General features: G+C 37.8%; 4 protein-coding genes across 5 annotated transcripts; all 4 read right to left on the bottom strand.

The window, feature by feature from the left end:
• Window positions 1–328: 328 nt before the first annotated feature.
• Window positions 329–894, bottom strand: LOC9304392. The gene has a single exon (XM_002868274.2). It carries the CDS (start codon window positions 847–849, stop codon window positions 514–516), a length of 336 nt encoding a protein of 111 aa, XP_002868320.1. The 5' UTR covers window positions 850–894; the 3' UTR covers window positions 329–513.
• A 2207-nt stretch (window positions 895–3101) lies between these two features.
• Window positions 3102–5719, bottom strand: LOC9304391 (selenium-binding protein 1). The gene is made up of 7 exons (XM_002868273.2): window positions 5514–5719; window positions 5065–5260; window positions 4751–4978; window positions 4301–4532; window positions 4087–4194; window positions 3719–3991; window positions 3102–3632 (listed from the first exon to the last, which is right to left on the bottom strand). The coding sequence occupies exons 1-7, from the start codon at window positions 5662–5664 to the stop codon at window positions 3351–3353; spliced, it is 1470 nt and encodes a 489-aa protein (XP_002868319.1). The 5' UTR covers window positions 5665–5719; the 3' UTR covers window positions 3102–3350.
• A 242-nt stretch (window positions 5720–5961) lies between these two features.
• Window positions 5962–8277, bottom strand: LOC9306410 (selenium-binding protein 2). Its single transcript, XM_021016389.1, has 6 exons — window positions 8050–8277; window positions 7674–7869; window positions 7134–7593; window positions 6938–7045; window positions 6582–6854; window positions 5962–6498 (listed from the first exon to the last, which is right to left on the bottom strand). Exons 1-6 carry the CDS (start codon window positions 8192–8194, stop codon window positions 6217–6219), a joined length of 1464 nt encoding a protein of 487 aa, XP_020872048.1. The 5' UTR covers window positions 8195–8277; the 3' UTR covers window positions 5962–6216.
• A 593-nt stretch (window positions 8278–8870) lies between these two features.
• Window positions 8871–10931, bottom strand: LOC110226001 (pentatricopeptide repeat-containing protein At4g14050, mitochondrial). Of its 2 annotated transcripts, XM_021016388.1 has the most exons (2): window positions 10588–10767; window positions 8871–10504 (listed from the first exon to the last, which is right to left on the bottom strand). In XM_021016388.1, exons 1-2 carry the CDS (start codon window positions 10765–10767, stop codon window positions 9005–9007), a joined length of 1680 nt encoding a protein of 559 aa, XP_020872047.1. In that variant the 3' UTR covers window positions 8871–9004. The 2 variants fall into 2 exon arrangements, with proteins under 2 accessions (XP_020872047.1, XP_020872046.1); XM_021016387.1 differs by having other exon boundaries at window positions 8871–10931.
• Window positions 10932–18442: the final 7511 nt, after the last annotated feature.

Raw genomic sequence — 18442 nt, 5'->3', positions numbered from 1 at the left:
GTTGGATCGGGCCAATCTGCGAGCTTTGGCCTAATTGACATGTCTACTAATGCCAATGCATAACTTAGATTTCTATTGATACCGTAGTTGTTAATCTCAAATTCGGATCAAGTGACCAGATAACTAGAACAAATAATTTAGTAAGAACATAGATCATGGTTTTCTATAAAATTAAGATTTGTAAACTTTCACAAAAATTTTAATGTTTTCGAAATTTTGTGACATATTATTAATCGGATTCGGAGCCAATATAACTTATGTCATGTCGGTACAACAATAATTAATCTGAAAAATCAGACCAACTGACCAAATTACTAAAAAAAACAAAACTCGATGATCATGGATCAGTTCCATAATTTGTTCTTTCTCTTAGTCTTAGATATAAAAAGGGGAATTACAAGCACATAGATAACACACGTTGCATGGAGTATACATACTCACCAAACTTATTTATACAATATAGGGTTATTATTAATTAGTTCGAAATTATTTTATCAGCGGAGAGTTTTCACTTCAACCTCTGCATCTGTAGTACTTGGGGTGACCACGGTGGTACCTGTTCGATGGAAGAGGCAAAGCTCTTCCTCCACTACCGGAAGCTGCCGGAGCCGCCGTGTCATGTTTGAGAGCTCCATAGTTGAGATACCTCACCTTACTTGTCGACATCATCCTCTCACCACTCGGTGATGTCACCATATCTTTAGTTTCTTCATCTTCCTTTAGGATAAGTTTGTTCACCTCTCCATCTTCTTCATCACTCTCGTAACGTTCTTTCACCCACGTGTTCTTCACGTGATGATTTCGCGATACACGTTCTTCGTCGTTTTCGGTAAATGTGTAGTACTCCATGCTTGATGTTTCTTATGCTTTGAGTTATATGTTTATTGCATGCTAGGGGCTACATCATTATTTATAGGGGAAGATTAATTTGTGTTTGTAACTTGTAATGCTTAAGCGAATCTTTTTTACTTTCGTAGTAGAAGGATAGTTCATTATATAGAAAACAATATATTAATCTTTCTCCTTTCCGAAAAGTGTATTCGAGCAAAGAAAATAATTAAATAAGTAGTACCGTATGTGACTTTCAAGAATAATATAATATAATTGAAAAAAAATGTAAAATAACACTTTGTAAAATATACAAAGTCGGAATTGAATAATACTTTGGCAAATTCGGATTGTTTTGATGATGCGAAGATATCATTATCTCTAAGAATCGTATTCCAAAATATATATGAAGTGAGACGATGACTTACGATTCTAAGAATTAGCCGCCTTTTGCGCTTACTTAGCTGATGTCTTAAGCAACGGCCCATGTTACACAGCTGGTGAAAGTATAATAAGGAACTAAAATAACAAAATAAAAGACAGATGCTTAAACATGTGGGTTCTTATGATGTGTTGAACGTTTTACTAATTTTGTGTGACAAATAATTCATATACTTATAACAATTAAAAATAAAATGAAAATTGTGGAAAATTTTATTTTTCATTTTTAATATAAATATAACCAATCAAACTTTTATTTCTAAAAAAATGACAACAAAAATTGTACATCAACAACAACAAAAATATAAAACTAAAATTTATAGCAAAAAAAACTAGAGTTACAAATTTAACCAATTACTAGAGATTATGATTATTTGTCGTTGAACTCTTGGTTTCCTTCTTCTGTGATTGCTTTTATTTTTCTTCCATCATATTCTTTTATACCCATACTGTTGTCATATGATCAATGGACATCAGAATTTCAGATTCATCATTGCCACAACCAATAATATTTTTAAAAGAACCCATAACCAGGAGTGACTTGTGAGCCACCTAAGCCGAAGAAGGATACACTTGGAGCTTCAAATGTTTCTATATATTTTAAGCCCACTAATATTACCAAAAGTATCTTTTGCTAAATTCGAAAAAAATTATGGTTTTGATTGGTAACGTTGTATCGCCCTAGTACAACATGTGGGTTTGATTGGTTAAGTTGTATCACCGTAGTTTAATGTGTAAACCATTAAGTGAAGCCATATGTAGACGGTGTTATAAAAAGGTGATAACGGTACACCATTTCTTACTACTATCTAACTTTCAAATGTCTTGCCATCTCTTTTTTTCCAGCAATCAATAGTTATGGACTTATGGGCTAAACATTTTCTTTGCTTGGGGCCAACATATTATTAGAATCGGCTCTCCGATGACTGATGTGTTGCGTTTTTGACGGTTTCGAGTCTTTGTTTAATCTGCGTTTTGAGTCATTTGTCGCGTCGTCGTTGTCTGTCTTTTGCGTCTTTTTGGTCTTGTCTTGAATCTTTTGTAGGTCATAGGTGCTCGAGCGGGATTTGGAGCATTTCGTGTGTAATTGGGCCTATTCAGAGCTAAAACTGATCCAGAAAAAGAATAGAGACCACCAGGAGCTGGGGATCGATCGATCCAAGGCGTGGATCGATCGATCCCAATCGTGACGTCAAGAATCCCGATTCAGCAACTTTGGATCCGGACGGTCCTGCACTAGCCCACGAGATGAGCAATGTATGCTTAGCCAATGAAATTTGACGTTAGGACGCATTGTAAACTTAATGAACTTGCTTGGTAATGCGAATTTGACTAAGAAATTACAAGCGAAAGTTTAGTAGACTAGTCAAATTTAGTGATTAATGTCTTGAAAGAGAATTAGTCTAAACATGTTCATGTTCAAGAACGGTACTTAATTGTTGAATTCTTTGTCTCCTGTTTCCATTATTCATTGATCTCTGAAATACCCTATGGCCCAATGTCTTTAAATCTAGAAGTTAAATCGTTTAATTTATTTGTATTTTTATTTTACAATCTGAAAACCAAACAAACAACCTCTTTAGTTTTAGCTAAGAATGAGTCTCGGAAATCCTTAGATAGTATCTTTGGTCTTTGTGGATCGACCTCGAATATACTGCCTAACGGTTAAGTGTATTGAGTTAATTACTCGAGCAATCAGTGACACACTGACACTGAAACGTGAACAACAAGAACCGAACAGAGTGGTGAAAAAAAAAAGAAACGGAACCGAGTGTTAAGTCGAAATGTAGAAAGTTGTATTACATAATACAACACACAGGCAGTCAAACAAGTTGTCTTGACCTCTTCTTACTCCCTTTTTATTCAACTTTACTAAACACACAACAACTAATAAAACTCTATTTAAACTTACCACATAAACAACTCAATTTATAACAAAGCATATAAGAGACAAGGAGTCTAAGTGTACAAACAAGTGCTGGGTCATCTAATTTTTATTCAACACTACAAAACACACAACAACAAATAAAACTCATTTTAAACTTAACACATAACTTCCTTTTTAAACAGACAGGCCAAATTCAAATCCAGATATCGGAAGTGCAGTCTCCACCGGGATATCTCATCTCGTGGGCTAGTGCAGGACCGTCCGGTTCATCACCAAAGTCCACAAAGAAGTCGGGGTTTATGGTGAGACCACCTTTGTCTGTATCAACATCAATCTGAATTATGTGTGAGCCTTTCTCCATGATTTCCGGGTAAAACTGAAGATCCCATGCGCTAAACAGCGAGTTTGTTGCATACAATCGTTTCCCATCAAGGCTCAGCTGGATCATTTGAGGTCCTCCTCGTAGAGAGTTACCCTGACATCACCAAAACAGCTTCTAGAGTATGGAAAAAAAATGTGAAACTTAATTGAATCCTCAAAAGATTACATTTTGGTACAAACCTTGATCTGAGGAACATCGAATTGGAAAGTGTTGCCGTCTTCTCCAACCGCCTTAACAGGACTGCCCTTTTGTAGTAATCCTCCGACCCAAATTTGTCCTGTTAAGATAGGGTTTTTAGGGTCCTCAATGTTGTACTGACGAACGTCTCCATGGAGCCAGTTCACAAAGTAGATGAATCGGTCATCGAGGGAGATCAAGAAGTCGGTGATAAGCCCCGGCATTTCTGGAAGAATCCAGTTTTCTACTTTCAGCGGTTTAACTGATACAACCACCTAAAAACACCAGTTCGAATTACAGGTTAATCACAGATTTGGAATAGCAAACAAAAAAAGGGAAAGGAGAAGGAAGATTCAGAAATTCCACTTGCCTCATGGTTCCATGTTTCATCACTGTTCTTGAAAAATCTTATCATATTACTTGACAAGGCACTCCCAACAAACCCTGTATCTTTAGACGGCTCGTGCAAGAATCTAATCTGCAAGCACATAGAAGTTAAGACAACAACCGGTTCATTCCTTTCATTTATATTACCTGATGAAATATACAGATCACATATTAAAAGAGATGTTTTATTATGTTACCTCCAAAGGTAAGAGACCAGTCGGTCCAAGGTCAATTAATTGTTTCATTTCACCTCCTGGCCAACTATAAACATGTAGATGACTTCCATATAAGCCATCCGCAACGTGTTGGAGATTGAAACCTTTGGAGAAGGCTTTAGGTGCTCCCCAAGATGTGCTGATCATGGTCTTGTGCCGAGGTTGGTACCAAAAATCATACCCAAACAAAGGACTATGTCCTGGTTTTTCCCACCTGAAACATCCCCCAAAACACATACACATCAATTCCATTTAAATGCACAAGAACACACGACATTTCATCACAAGTCATCGCATTGGCGATATCCTATCCTTTCTTGTGATAAACTTCACAGTTTTTGTTTAACTTTTAGAGTAACAATCACCAACAATGGTATAGGACTAATAGTGATAAGAAACTAAAACAGAATGATTTGTTATGCAATAAGATACCTATTCTTGATGTTAAAATCAGAGTCAAGAAGAAGAAACCCATTCCCCTTGGCGTTCCCCTCTTCGTCCCCAAGACACGACACCAAGATCTCACCCGTAGCAAGGCAATGAGCCGTATGTGGAAACGCCAATCCAGTCTTATCAGCAATCTCTTTAGGATCAACATACTTATACAAAGACGGAGCCCTCGGGTTTTCCTTAGTATCAATCGCATAAATACGACCAGATCTTCATCCAAACAAGAAAATTCAGTCAATTAAACAAAACTTAACAGAGATATAAGAGAAAATGGAAAAAGGCTGAAGAATCTTTACATAAGAGACGGTAACACAAGATAACGTCTATCAGCAGAAGCATCACCATGGCAAGAACTACAAGAGTTCCAACCAGAATGATGAAGCTCATCACCAACAAAAGGCATTGGCAATCTATGAATAACCCTTGAATACGAAGGCGAGCTCGGATCCACATCCACCGTCGCCAGATAGTCCGGTTTATCTATTCCAGTTCCTTCAAAACCCCAATCAAAAAGGTATCAGAATACAGAGAACACAATCAACACAAAGATTTTCACTAAAAACACAAAGACTCCTTGATAAACAGATCAAATCAAGAAAATAGAAACAGAGAAATCTCTCAAGCTCTTAGTGATTCGATCTGGAATATTCAAGATTCTTAAAAGTAAAGATTCTTACTTAAAAACATTCGATCTGGATTCTGAGATTGATAACAAGAAACAGATAGAATCAAATCAAATGTGTACCGGTGTAGACGGCGGTGACGTAGATAAGTTTCTCACTCGGACCAGACATAGCGGCTAGAGGCGTCGCGTAACCAGGACCACCGTACTTGCAACATCCTTTGCTTCCACCGTTGCTTACCGGAGCAACCACCACTTCCGTTTCCGTCGCCATCTCTCTCTCTTTGTGAAGACAAATATTGAATTGTAATTATGCCAGTGAACTTATATAATGACTCAACTATATAATGCCAGTGAACTTATATAATGACTCAACTAATCCTTGTAATTATGTACGGCTTTGTTTAAGAAAAAAATATTAAATTACTAATTCAGATTACTGCAACAATTAGTAAGTTAAGAGAGATGTATTTTAAATTAAAATACGTCTCCATGCACAAAATGGCTAAAATAAACAATTACAGAATCGTATCCGTTAACAAAATAACAACAAGAAGATAACAATAACAAATCAGATCTTGACCAGATACATTGTATCTGACGTAGTTTTTACTTGGTCCATACTTGGACCTGGTTGTGATCGGTTCAATTCGGTTACACAAAAGACAGAGATAACATGTACAAGTAGAAAGATTTATTGTATGGAAGGAGGAGAACAACTTTTATTATTGTCTGGATCACGAAACTAGCCACTTCTTATTTATTACACTCTACAAAGACATAAGAATGAATCACATATCCAGCTTACTCTTTTAAGGAGCCAAATTCAGATCCAGATATCGGAAGTGCAGTCTCCACCGGGATATCTCATCTCGTGGGCTAGTGCAGGACCGTCTGGTTCATCACCAAAGTCCACAAAGAAGTCAGGGTTTATGGTGAGACCACCTTTGTCTGTGTCAACATCGATTTGAATTATGTGTGAGCCTTTATCCATGAGTTCCGGGTAAAACTGACGGTCCCATGCGCTAAATAGCGAGTTTGTCGCGTACAATCTTTTCCCGTCGAGGCTTAGTTGGATCATCTGAGGTCCTGCTCGTAGAGACTTCCCCTGAAATCAGAAATCAGTTTCAATAGAATGCAAATTGTTTAAACATAGTTGAAACCCTTAAAAGATTACATTTTGGTACAAACCTTGATCTGCGGAACGTCAAATTGGTAAGTGTTGCCATCTTCTCCAACAGCCTTGTAAGGACTGCCCTTTTGTAGTAATCCTCCGACCCAAATTTGTCCCGTTAAGACCGGGTTTTTAGGGTCTTCGATGTTGTACTGACGGATGTCTCCATGAAGCCAGTTCACAAAGTAGAAAAACCGATCATCGAGTGAGATCAAGAAGTCGGTGATAAGCCCCGGCATTTCTGGAAGAATCCAGTTTTCAACTTTCAGAGGTTTAACCGATATAACCACCTAAAACAACACCAGTTTGAATCACATGTTAATCATAAATTTGAGAGAAGAAAAAAAGAAGAAGATTCAGAAATTTCACTTGCCTCATGGCTCCATGTGTCATCACTGTTCTTGAAAAACCTTATCATATTACTCGACAAGGCACTCCCGACATACCCTGTATCTTTAGAAGGATCATGCAAGAATCTAATCTGCAACCACCACATAAAAACAACCAGATTAGATTACATTCTTGGTTACTAAAACAGATCATCATGATTTATGTTGGAGTAATGTTACCTCAAGAGGTAAGAGACCGGTATTTCCGAGGTCAATAATCTGCTTCATTTCACCTTCAGGCCATTTATAAATATGTAAATGACTTCCGTACAAGCCATCCGCAACGTGCTGGAGATTGAAACCTTTGGAGAAGGCTTTAGGTGCACCCCAAGAAGTGCTGATCATTGTCTTGAACCGAGGTTGGTACCAAAAATCATACCCAAACAAAGGACCATGTCCTGGTTTGTCCCACCTGCTTTTGACATTGAAGTCAGAGTCAAGAAGGAGAAACCCGTTCCCTTTGGCGTTTCCTTCTTTGTCCCCAAGGCAAGACACCAACATATCACCCGAGGCGAGGCAATGAGATGTATGTGGAAATGCTAATCCTGTTTTTTTAGCAATCTCTTCAGGCTCTACAACCTTGTACAAAGATGGAGCCTTTGGGTCGGTCTTTGTGTCGATTGCATAAATGCGACCAGAGCTTCATTCAAACAAGAAACAAAACATATTGTTAGTCATTTATCATCAAGAGATGTGAGAGGATCAATGTAAGGATCTTACATTAAGCCTGGTAAGACGAGGTAACGTCTATCAGCAGAAGCCTCACCATGGCAAGAACTGCAAGAGTTCCAACCAGTGTGGTGTAGCTCATCACCTATATAAGGCATTTTCAACCTGTGGATGACACTTGAATATGTGGGTGAGTTAGGATCCACATCCACCGTCGCCAAGTAGTCCGGTTTGTCTCGCCCCGTTCCTAAATTAACCCAATCAAACAAACCAAAAGGTCTTAGATTACCTAGAGAAATCAAAATTTTCCAACATTCATGAGATTCATATAATAAACTGATATAATTTCTTGGTTAGTCAGAAAAAGAAAAAGAAAAAAATTCATTCCAAAAATAAAAAGTAGAAGATGTTAAAATAAAAAGTGTACCGGAGTAGAGGGCGGTGAGATAGATGAGCTTTTCCCGTGGACCAGCCATGGCGGCTAGAGGCGTCGCGTAACCTGGACCGGACTTGCAACATCCTTTGCTTCTGCCGTTGCTCACCGCCGTGGCCAATACGGTTTCCGTCGCCATTTCTCTCTCACTCTCAGTATGTGGAAGTAGTGAAGCTACACGTCTCTGAGTAAATATCAAACGGAAGCACACTTGTGATATATATGAGTTGGAAACTTATAGGGTATACGTGAGTAAGCCCGATTGTGACTTGTGTCGTTGTTATCTACATATATGTTTCTATTTATATGTCTCTATACGAAGCATGTGACAAGAAACAATATTCGTTTAATAATTCTACATTTCTACTTTTGCTAAGAGGATTTAGTTGTACATTAAGGAATTTAAACAGATTTCTGCAAATTTTTTTGGAAGTTGTAATCAAAGTATACGGTTTTCTGCAAGTTGTATTCAACTTTTTTTCAATTTCGCTACTTTTATATTTTATAGTATTTCTAAAATTTTCTTGTTTTCAAAACGTAATTCCACTATATTATCCGTAGTAGTAGCATGCTAAAGATATAATTAGAAAATAAGATGAGAAGACTAATCTTGAAAAATTGTTTAACTCAAACATTTTCATTATTCTATTATTCATTTATTAGCATAAGTCCATGCGCGTGTTGTTGTTATTATAGTCGTGAGTTGGTAAGTGAAATTTGAATAAAGAAACACGTTACTAAATCCGTGAGTTGGTGAGTGAGTGAGTGCGATTAAACACAGTGACTCTTTTGTTGTTATCTATAACGCCTATGAATTGAACTCACCCACTTTATTGTTTCTTTACTGAGGATAGAAATCGATTTTGCGTGACCGTAGTTACTATACTATTACGTAATAGTAAAAATCTCAGCAATTTTCGAAGACAAAATGTTACAACAGAGAAGAAGCTTACCAGAAGTCATTGCAGGAACATTTTCCTCCCTTAAAATGATGATATCTAGTCGCATCTCGAACTATAATCTCTCTTTCTGTAATTTCACTTATATGTTTCAGAACAACATGACAATCTCCACAAACCCTTAGATTTTTCACAATTCGTATTGGAGTTCCCGGAACAGCTTTAAGCAATCCGTATGCAACAGCGGATCGTTCGCTATGCCAAAACAAAAGCTTTTCTTTCTCTTGCTCATCCATGTCGTGTAGGATCCAACTAGTATCAGGAACATAACCATTTCTTATCCTCATTTCTTCCTCTAGCTTCTTAAGCAATCGAAAGATGTCTTCTTTTAGAGCATGAGATGTTTCTCCTGCGTAAAATACTTCGGTTTCTTTCCGTACCTCAACACTACTGTACCCTGGATCTTTTCTAACTTCCATGTCTCCTAGTTTCCTTCTTGCTTCCGATACTTTTCCCCACAAAGAAGCACTTGCATAGATGTTTGATAGAAGTATATAAGTCGATGGATCTTTCGGTTTAAAGCTGCTTACGAGATGATCAGCGATTCTTACACCCATCTGACCTTGTCCCTGGCGCTTACAGGCACTAAGTAAAGCAGCCCATGTTGGTTCATCTGGAGGAAACGGCATTGTATGAATTAAGTTCTCAGCCTCATCAAGGAGTCCAGACCGACCAAGAAGATCCAATAAGCATGTATAATGCTGCAAAGACGGGCGAATTCCATAGTCCTTGGTCATTGATTGGAAAAGCTCACGGCCTTTAGCTACAAAACCGACATGGCTACACGCGTATATCAACCCAACAAATGTGACCTCATTGGGCTTTACACCGTGAGAAACCATTTCATCATACAAAGCCAATGCCTTCTCAGCCTGCCCGTGCTGAGCCATTCCAACTATAAGCGATGTCCATGAAACTACATCTCTATGGCGCATTCTACTGAAAATATCCTTTGCAGCTATAACATCGCTGCATTTAGCATACATATCGATAAGCGCATTACTAATAAACACACAAGAATCAAATCCTAGAGCTATAACCAACCCGTGAACCTGCCTCCCCGCTATTGAAGCTGCCAAATTAGCACAAGCACCAACAATACTCGAAAGAACTAAGGGATCCAAAATGTCAACTCTTTCTCTCCTCATTTCAGTGAACACAGAAAAAGCTTCAAGACCTTTCCCACTCTGTACAAAACCAGAGATCAATGCAGTCCAAGAATACAAATTCTTGACTGGTAATCTCCTAAAAAGCTCCAAAGCTTCTTCCTTTCTTCCGCTTTTCGCATATCCAGATACCATTGCAGTCCATGAAATGGTGTTTTTCACTCTTATAGAATCAAAAACTGCTTTAGCACAATCGAGCAACCGACATTTAGCATACATATCAACCAGTGAAGACTTAACAACATCATCATTGGAATACTCAGAAACTATAAAATGGCAATGAACTTGCTTCCCGAGCTTAATAGATCCTAAGTTAGCACAAGCCTTAACAAGAGCCGAGAAAACAAAATCATCAGGACGCAACCCAGAGCTCGAACCCACTGAAGAAAAGACCCAGAGAGTCTTACCAGAGAGATTCGCTTGATTAAGAGCTGTGAGAACCGAGGCCCAGGCGATGTGGTCTCTGTGAGGCATTTCGTCGAACAACTGGAGAGCATGAGAAGCAGCGCCGCATTTGCCATAGACATTGACAAGAGTGTTGGCCAAAGGGCAACATTGAACGATCCCGAGTTTGACGATGTGGGCATGGAGGGATTTGGCAGTGGTTAGGGTTCGATTTCTCGCGCAGAGCTGGAGCTGATGAAGATAGTGAGGGATAAGCATTCATCAGCTGTTGTTGCTTATGGTTTCTAGAGTTATTCTGTTAACACTAATATCTAAAATTAGTTTAAACTTATATATATATATGAATTGAAAGCAAAATTTAAAACTTTAACAAAAAAACTTCAAAATTTAAAAGCAACATTTTTTTTTAACTCGTAAACAATTACATCTCATGCTAAATCTACATATTAATTCTATTTATCATTTTAAATATTTCATGAATATTATAAAAAAAAAAATTCGAGTATCATTGATTTAGATATTCTTAATTACTTATACATAAAATTATAAATAATATTTTTTTTGGTGAACAAAATTATAAATAATATAACTTAACTTATTGTTTTTCATTGGATTAACTGTAATAAAAATTCTGTTTTTTAAATATTTATATAAAACGTATCGACTAAAATTTTGAAACCAGTTATGTTAATTTGGGATGCTTTATTTTTTTTTTCTTTCGTCTAGATTCATTATTAATTGCAAATTATGAGAACTGTTAAGTAGACGATTCTACAACTAACAATTTCTGCCGACCCTTAGTAGATTCACGACAGACTACACTTCCTTCTTCATGATCTTGATGAATACTTTCAATGATCCACGACCTGGCGACACTTCCTTCTCTGCGTAGAATCCTGGCGCACGGCTATAATTGTACATCGCTTGAGATCTCCTGCACACTTGCATCCATTAACCTGCAAATTTGATAATGAATCGCAATATCTGGGCCTCGAACCCCAGACATCTTAGTGTAAAAGCATTAATTAACCATTGGTCAACCAATGGGCTAAAGGGGCTTCCTTTTTTTTTTTCTTCAAACACCATTTCTATTAAGATATCGGAAAGAGACTCTCCGCTAGGGATAGCCAATCAGGAACCGACGAACTTACATGGGAAAATAGACTATTCCTAGCCCGAGCTTTTTTAGCTAAACAATCTGCTCGAGTATTAAAACTTCGAGGAACAAATCTAATGCTAAAAGACGGAAAAAAACAAACGAGTGACCGGAAAGAGGCCATTTCTGCTGCGAAAGATGGCCAAGCGTCTTGGTTGTCTACGATAGATATCATGTCCGAGCAATCAGATGCGAAGGCGCCATTGGTAATGCCTAGCGAGATCAAACACTCCATTGCCCAGAGCAAAGAATCAATCTCCGCGTGGAGCGGTGAGAGGCTCCTTCTCGAGCTCATTAAGCCGAGCTGAAGAATACGGTCTTGGTCGACTAAAACCCAACCATGTCCACTTAGAGAGTCCTCCGAGTGCCAGGAAGCATCAATCTGACATTCCGAGATCCTGGGGAAGGACGCGGGAAGTAGAACCGACCGGGCAAGAGATTCGGGATCTGCTGCTTCTTTCATGTTTGCTTTCTTCCACACAGAGGCTTCCCGTAAAGCCAAGGCAAGATTCTCCTGAGGAGGTTCTTTGAAGTTTTCAAAGCAAAATCTGTTACGACTTTTCCAGATATACCACAATATCCATGGAAAGAGTTCCAAAGTTTCCTCTTCTATTCCGAATTCTTTCCCACGCCAGAATAGAAAGTCAAAATTATAGAAAAGGGAACTTCTGGGGAAAATGTGCCCTGAGGTGGGAATGGGTGATAAGGCCCAAATTTGCCTCGAAGGCGAACAATCGAAGAGAAGATGGTTTATGGATTCTTCCGGAGCCCCACAACGGGGACATCCTTTCTCGTTCCCAATATGACGATAGCATAATTTTTGATAAGTGGCTAAACAGCCTTAAACACATTGCCACGCGAAATGCATAAGCTTTCGCGTAGTTTTTAACTTCCATACCTGTGCCTGAAGTGCCGAAACACCAAGTCCCTAAAAAGGGGGGTCACAGGTAGGACGAGATAACTCTCTCGCGGCCCAGTATCCTGATTTAACAGAATAGTTTCCGGATTTGGTATGCGACCAGCTATAGCCATCACTTAAGTAGGTACGACTTGGCAGTATTCCTAAAATAAGTGGAATATCAGTGGGGTCAATCAACGCTTGAAGGCGGTCCAGCTTCCAAAGCTTTATTGATTGATCAATCAGGTCGTTGACATAGAGAAGAAGGTCTCTTACATCAAGAAGACTCTTAGCAGCTCTCGCCGGGATAGTGGGAATCCACGGGTCCTCCCACACTTTAGTTAGCATTCCGGAGCCTATGGTTCTTCGGAGACCCGAGACAAGAAGAGGTTTGGCAGCCATTATGCTTCTCCAGCCATAGGAGGGCCGATTCGAATTTCCTATGTGTAAGGGGTCGCTAAAGCGATAATAACGTCCTAAAGGGGCTTCCACAACTGCTTTATTTATCATCTTTTTATTATTCAAATTGGAAAAAAAGATATATTATCGAATTACATAGTCACAAAAACACTAAATATTGGCGGAAACTAAAAGCTCAAAAGGGAGAAAAGCCCTAAATTACAAGAAAACGAATAAAACCGAAAGTAATACAAACCACAAAAAAACGGAACAAAAGTCAACAGCTTAACAAAGAGCTCAAAAGAAAAGTTACTTGGCAACCTTACTCCCACATCAATATCAACAAAGCGCTAGTCACAAATGACAAGTTTCGTCCATCTTGCAGTTAACGAAACCTCCTATTCCGAAGCTATAGTACCTCTCAAATTGATTGAACCTAAACTTATATCCCGGCAAGAAGGACACGTGACACATAAACCAAATCTCATAAATTTTCCTGAAACGGTGATGGTGTTGCATACGGCATACCACGACGAGGAGACGCCTCATTAGAAGTCATGAACTGACCAGACCTCGATCAAGTCTTCAATGTAGAGATATGAGTGAAACAAACCTCAAGCCGACAAACACTAAACTCATAGGAAAAAAGCAGAACCAGAGAGATAACAATAAAGCTCATCAAAGGGCAAGAGCACAAAAACAAAAGAGCGCTAGCAAACTAAGACCAAAGCATCAGACTAAATAACAAGAGAAACGAGAGTGAGGCAGCCATACCATAATCCCGGATTACTCGTAGATACAGAGTCTAAACTAACCTAGTCAATCACTGAAGCTGCCTAAACCAACGAATTAAACCACCCTAAACCACAAATAAGAGACCAAAGGCAGCAATCCCACAGTCAAAAGAAAGAATATAAAGGTCAGATGTTACCGAAGAGGAAGCAAGAACATCTCAGCCGCACTAGAGCCCAACAACACGTGTATCAACATCAAACGGCAACGGCCAAACAAACCAGATCTAAAGCTACGCCAAAAAAGTCACCAACAAAACATGAAAGAAAGTTCTCGGAAGGATGTTGTCCCATAAGTTTGGGTCTATCAAAAGCTAATAGTATATTAGGGGTAGTCTACTAGACCTCACTACCCTAAGTTCTTCGAGTATACCAAAATCTGAAGTTGCTACCGACAAGCAAATTCAATCATATGGGAGAGTAACTTTAAGAAGTTACACGAATACGATTTTTTTTTTTCTAGGTGTTAAATAATTTATAGTAAAACTTATCAATTTACTATATAATAAAAGAGTAACTTTAAGAAAATAAAACCTTTAATTTATACTTTATGACTTGAATGCTTTATCAGGTAATAAAGTAAAAACTGTTATAAAAGTCGTAAAAAGGAGGAATCGTAAAGTCGTGAAAAGATGCGCACATGGGTTAAACGTTTTGTTGTTTATTAATTAGGAAAATTGGATATAAAGGATAAATAATTAAATTATTGTCCATCTATGCATTCTATATTTCTAATTGGTCATATATGCTTTAAAATTGGTCATATATGCTTTGATATCATTAAAATCCCATTTATATCACCATTTTTTTTTTTTATAAATCTTGTTAAACTATAAAATTTCAAAATTAATTAGATTACATTCTAAAAATGATTTGGAGAAAATATATGACAAAAATAATATTTAATTACTTTTAATTTTTTGTTGCCGTAGATAATTTCAAATCTTCTTTCGCTTTATATATTTTTTTACGGCATCTTCTTCTTCTATTTTTTACGGCAACTTCTTCTCTGATTTTCTCTTTTGGGACTGCCCATCGATATGTTGGACGATGTCAACATATACATGCACATCAAAGGCATGTAGATGATCTACGGAAAATAACATCTGCTCATGTATTCTTGACTTCCACAGCTAGATTCTAATATAATAGAGATTGAGTGAAAAACAAACACACAATGATTTATGCAACTTTTTTACATGTCAATTCACTTTTACGTTAGTCACTTTCAAATATTACGCATATAGTAAACCACAATTTTCCACAAATGTGGTACTTTTGTTAGTTTATAATTGAGTTTGGTTATATTACGGCTGTGACTGGTGCGTAGAGAGAAGAAAAATAATTGGAAAGAGTCGGAAGAATTTATACCTTCAGTATTTTAGAGAATACAGTTTTCTACTGGAAAAAAAAATTTCTTTTACAACAAAAACAAAAAGATGTGGGTCCAGAAGAAATGGGAAGAATTATTTCTTCTTCTAAACGTTCACCAGTTAGACCCTACGTATTTTGTATTTTGTGTAAGTAGAGCAACACGTTTCACTCATGTTACATATTTTTCACAAAAAAGTTGCGTAGTTTCGTAATCTTAACTTTTTATATTCGATTTCCATATTTTATAATTTATTTTCCTTTTTAAAAAATCATTCTAAATTACATAGAATTTGTTTTCTATTTTTTTGTAGAACATATAGAAAAATATAAGAATGTGTATTCTAACAATTTTAGAACATGGGTAAATGTTAGAAAACATATTCTAATTTTTCTAGAAGAAAGAGCAAAGTATAGAATATGTATTCTAAATTTCGTAGAATTTAGCATTCTAAATACCGTAGAACAGAAATGCGTTCTAAATTTTCTAGAACATGTAGAGTGTATAGAATACATTATCTAAATTTTATAGAACATGTACAATATATAGAATACACATTCTAAATTCAGAAGGCGTAGTCTAAACTTCGTAGATCATATTTTATTCATCCAAAACGGTAACAAAAACGATATATGAGAGTTCCCGATGGGTTTAATATGCCAGAAGCATTAAAATCTAAACCCAAAGAGTTGTGTGCAATAAATTTGCAAAGATCATTATATGGGTTAAAGCAATCTGGACGAATGTGGTATAATCGTCTCATTGAGCATTTAACGAAAGAAAGATATGTGAATGATCCTATATGCCCATGTGTTTTCATAAAGAAAACAAATTCCGGATTTGTGATAATCGCGGTATATGTTGATGATCTAAACGTAATAGGGACTCAAGTAGAAATACAGAAAACAACAAACTATTTAAATGGGGAATTTGAGATGAAAGATCTCGGACAAACAAAATTTTGTCTTGGTCTACAAATTGAACATACTCAAAAGAGTATATTTGTACATCAATCCACATACACCGAAAGAGTGTTAAAACGTTTTAATATGGATAAGGCAACTTCTCTCACTACTCCAAATGGTCGTTAGATCACTTAATGTTGAGAGTGACCCATTCAGACCACCTGAGGAGAATGAAGAGATACTCGGTCCTGAAGTACCGTATCTAAGTGCAATTGGATCCTTTATGTATCTTGTAAATTGTACTCGACCTGATATATCATTTTCAGTCAATCTTTTGGCTAGATTTAGTTCATCCCCTACACGAAGACATTGGAATGGGATTAAATATGTCTTTCGTTATCTTCAAGGGACTATTGATCTTGGGTTATATTATCCTAAAGATATAAATGGTCAAATGATTGGTTTTGCAGATGCTGTTGGTGTCGGATCCCGCACCAGAAGTCTGAGACCAACCAAAGATTGCCACGTAGACAGGATAACGACCCATAAAGGATAAAGCCCACTAGACCCACAAGTCAAAAGAACAGTTGGAGTGGTTGTCAACGTGAAGAGAGTCCGAAGTGACTGCACCTCGACACGAGTCCGGAGACGAAGTCATGGTTAAGTCGGTCCTAAAGAAATTTGGGCCAAAAGGCGAGGCCCATAAAGATCGGAGTCAACTCAAATTCAAACGTTGAGCATTAAAGTCAAAGATCAAAACGGACACATTTAAGAGGGAATAATTGTACTTAATTATTCATTTTAATGTCGTTTCTCTATGTATAAATATAAAGGTCAATGGCCATGTAAAAGGGGATCTTCCTCTAGAGAAAAAAATACTATAGCAATTTTCGTAGCAATTCATAAGTTTTTACATATTCGTTTTTGTCCCTCAAGAGTAATCTTTCCTACTTAATAAAAATACTTGAGTGTGTGAATCCGACATCCACATTTTGGCGCCTCCTGTGGGGACAGAGGATTCTTGAGTGGTCAGATTTTTTCGTTACTACGTTTCCGAGATAAGCAACAATGTCCGGAGGAGACGCCGTTGAGACATCATTGGCCGAAACCCTCAAAGCTATGCATCAAACCATGTCGGACATATCACAAAAGTTCTCGGATGTGGAAAAGGCCGTCGATACGTTGCAAACGTCCCAGGTATCTCTTAGTCAAAACGTCAATACTATACAAACTCGTGTTCGCTCTTTAAGTGCAGGAAATCCTGTGGGAATCCGAAGGAGGATACTCAACTCGCCAAGTTCCGCTGCGCGAAATGAAACCAGCGGACAAACAACTCCTGGTGCTACTAATAATGTAGTTCAACCATCGGATGGAGAGGCACAGCTCGAAGATGAAGTTCAACTTGCAGATCAATACGAGCAGGAAAACCTCGACCAGTTCGAGACTATGAGGAAGGTTAGCCAAGAACTAAAAGAAATGAAGTCAAAGTTCCATCAAGCTACGAGTTCGGAGCCAGACATCAATCGAGTCATTGAAGAAGCTAGGCGAACACCTTTCATCTCGCGAATTGCGAGTTTGAGAATCAAAGATTCCCGAAAACTCAAGTTGGACCCTTACAGCGGGTTGGAAGATCCAAAGAGTTATCTCGTAGCTTTTCTGATCGCTGCTGGAAGAGTCGAATTGGATGAAGCTGATGAGGATGCAGGTTACTGCAAGCTTTTTTCGGAAAATCTATGCGGCCAAGCTTTAATGTGGTTCACCCAATTAGAACCGGGTTCGATCAGCAATTTCGACGAGCTATCAACTGTATTCTTAAAGCAATATTCCATCCTTATGGATAAAAGCGTTTCGGATGCCGATCTTTGGAACTTATCACAAGGATCAAATAAATCACTTCGAGTTTTTATCACCAAGTTCAAAGGAGTGCTGTCAAAGCTCCCAAGAATGTCACAACAATCAGCTTTATCTGCCTTACGAAAAGGATTGCGACATGATTCAAGATTTAAAGAAGATTTAATACTTCATAAACCAGACACAATCCAGGATGCACTCTTCCGCGCAAACAACTGGATGGAGGTAGAAGACGAAAAAGAAAGTTTTGCCAAAAGAAATAAGCAAGAGAAGCCGGCAATCACCGTCCCTACCAAAAAGTTTGAACCCAGGGAGAACAAAGGACCAAAGAAATTTGGATCGCAACCCTTCAATAGTACCGTCGGAAAGCAATTCCAAGGGAAAGGAAGATCAAACACTTGGGTCCGTGATGAAAGTCTATATTGCGACATTCATAAAGTAACCGGACATTTAACCAAGGATTGTAGCATTCTTAAAAGGCACCT

Source organism: Arabidopsis lyrata (genome assembly GCF_000004255.2).
Source record: "Arabidopsis lyrata subsp. lyrata unplaced genomic scaffold ARALYscaffold_7, whole genome shotgun sequence".
In the NCBI taxonomy this organism is placed as follows: domain Eukaryota; kingdom Viridiplantae; phylum Streptophyta; class Magnoliopsida; order Brassicales; family Brassicaceae; genus Arabidopsis; species Arabidopsis lyrata.
Note: the sequence above shows the minus strand (reverse complement) of the source record. Positions and strands in the feature narration are given on the sequence as shown.

Excerpts from the sequence above, each read along its gene's own strand:
- LOC9304392 (XM_002868274.2), bottom strand. The coding sequence starts at position 849 with ATGGAGTACTACACATTTACCGAAAACGACGAAGAACGTGTATCGCGA.
- LOC9304391 (XM_002868273.2), bottom strand. The coding sequence starts at position 5,664 with ATGGCGACGGAAACGGAAGTGGTGGTTGCTCCGGTAAGCAACGGTGGA. Across the intron at positions 5,261-5,513 it reads CGTCACCGCCGTCTACACCG|GAACTGGAATAGATAAACCG; the intron begins GTACACATTTGA and ends GGGGTTTTGAAG. Across the intron at positions 4,979-5,064 it reads CTTGTGTTACCGTCTCTTAT|ATCTGGTCGTATTTATGCGA; the intron begins GTAAAGATTCTT and ends GTTTGGATGAAG.
- LOC9306410 (XM_021016389.1), bottom strand. The coding sequence starts at position 8,194 with ATGGCGACGGAAACCGTATTGGCCACGGCGGTGAGCAACGGCAGAAGC. Across the intron at positions 7,594-7,673 it reads CTCGTCTTACCAGGCTTAAT|CTCTGGTCGCATTTATGCAA; the intron begins GTAAGATCCTTA and ends GTTTGAATGAAG. Across the intron at positions 6,499-6,581 it reads TTGACGTTCCGCAGATCAAG|GGGAAGTCTCTACGAGCAGG; the intron begins GTTTGTACCAAA and ends TTCTGATTTCAG.
- LOC110226001 (XM_021016387.1), bottom strand. The coding sequence starts at position 10,843 with ATGCTTATCCCTCACTATCTTCATCAGCTCCAGCTCTGCGCGAGAAAT.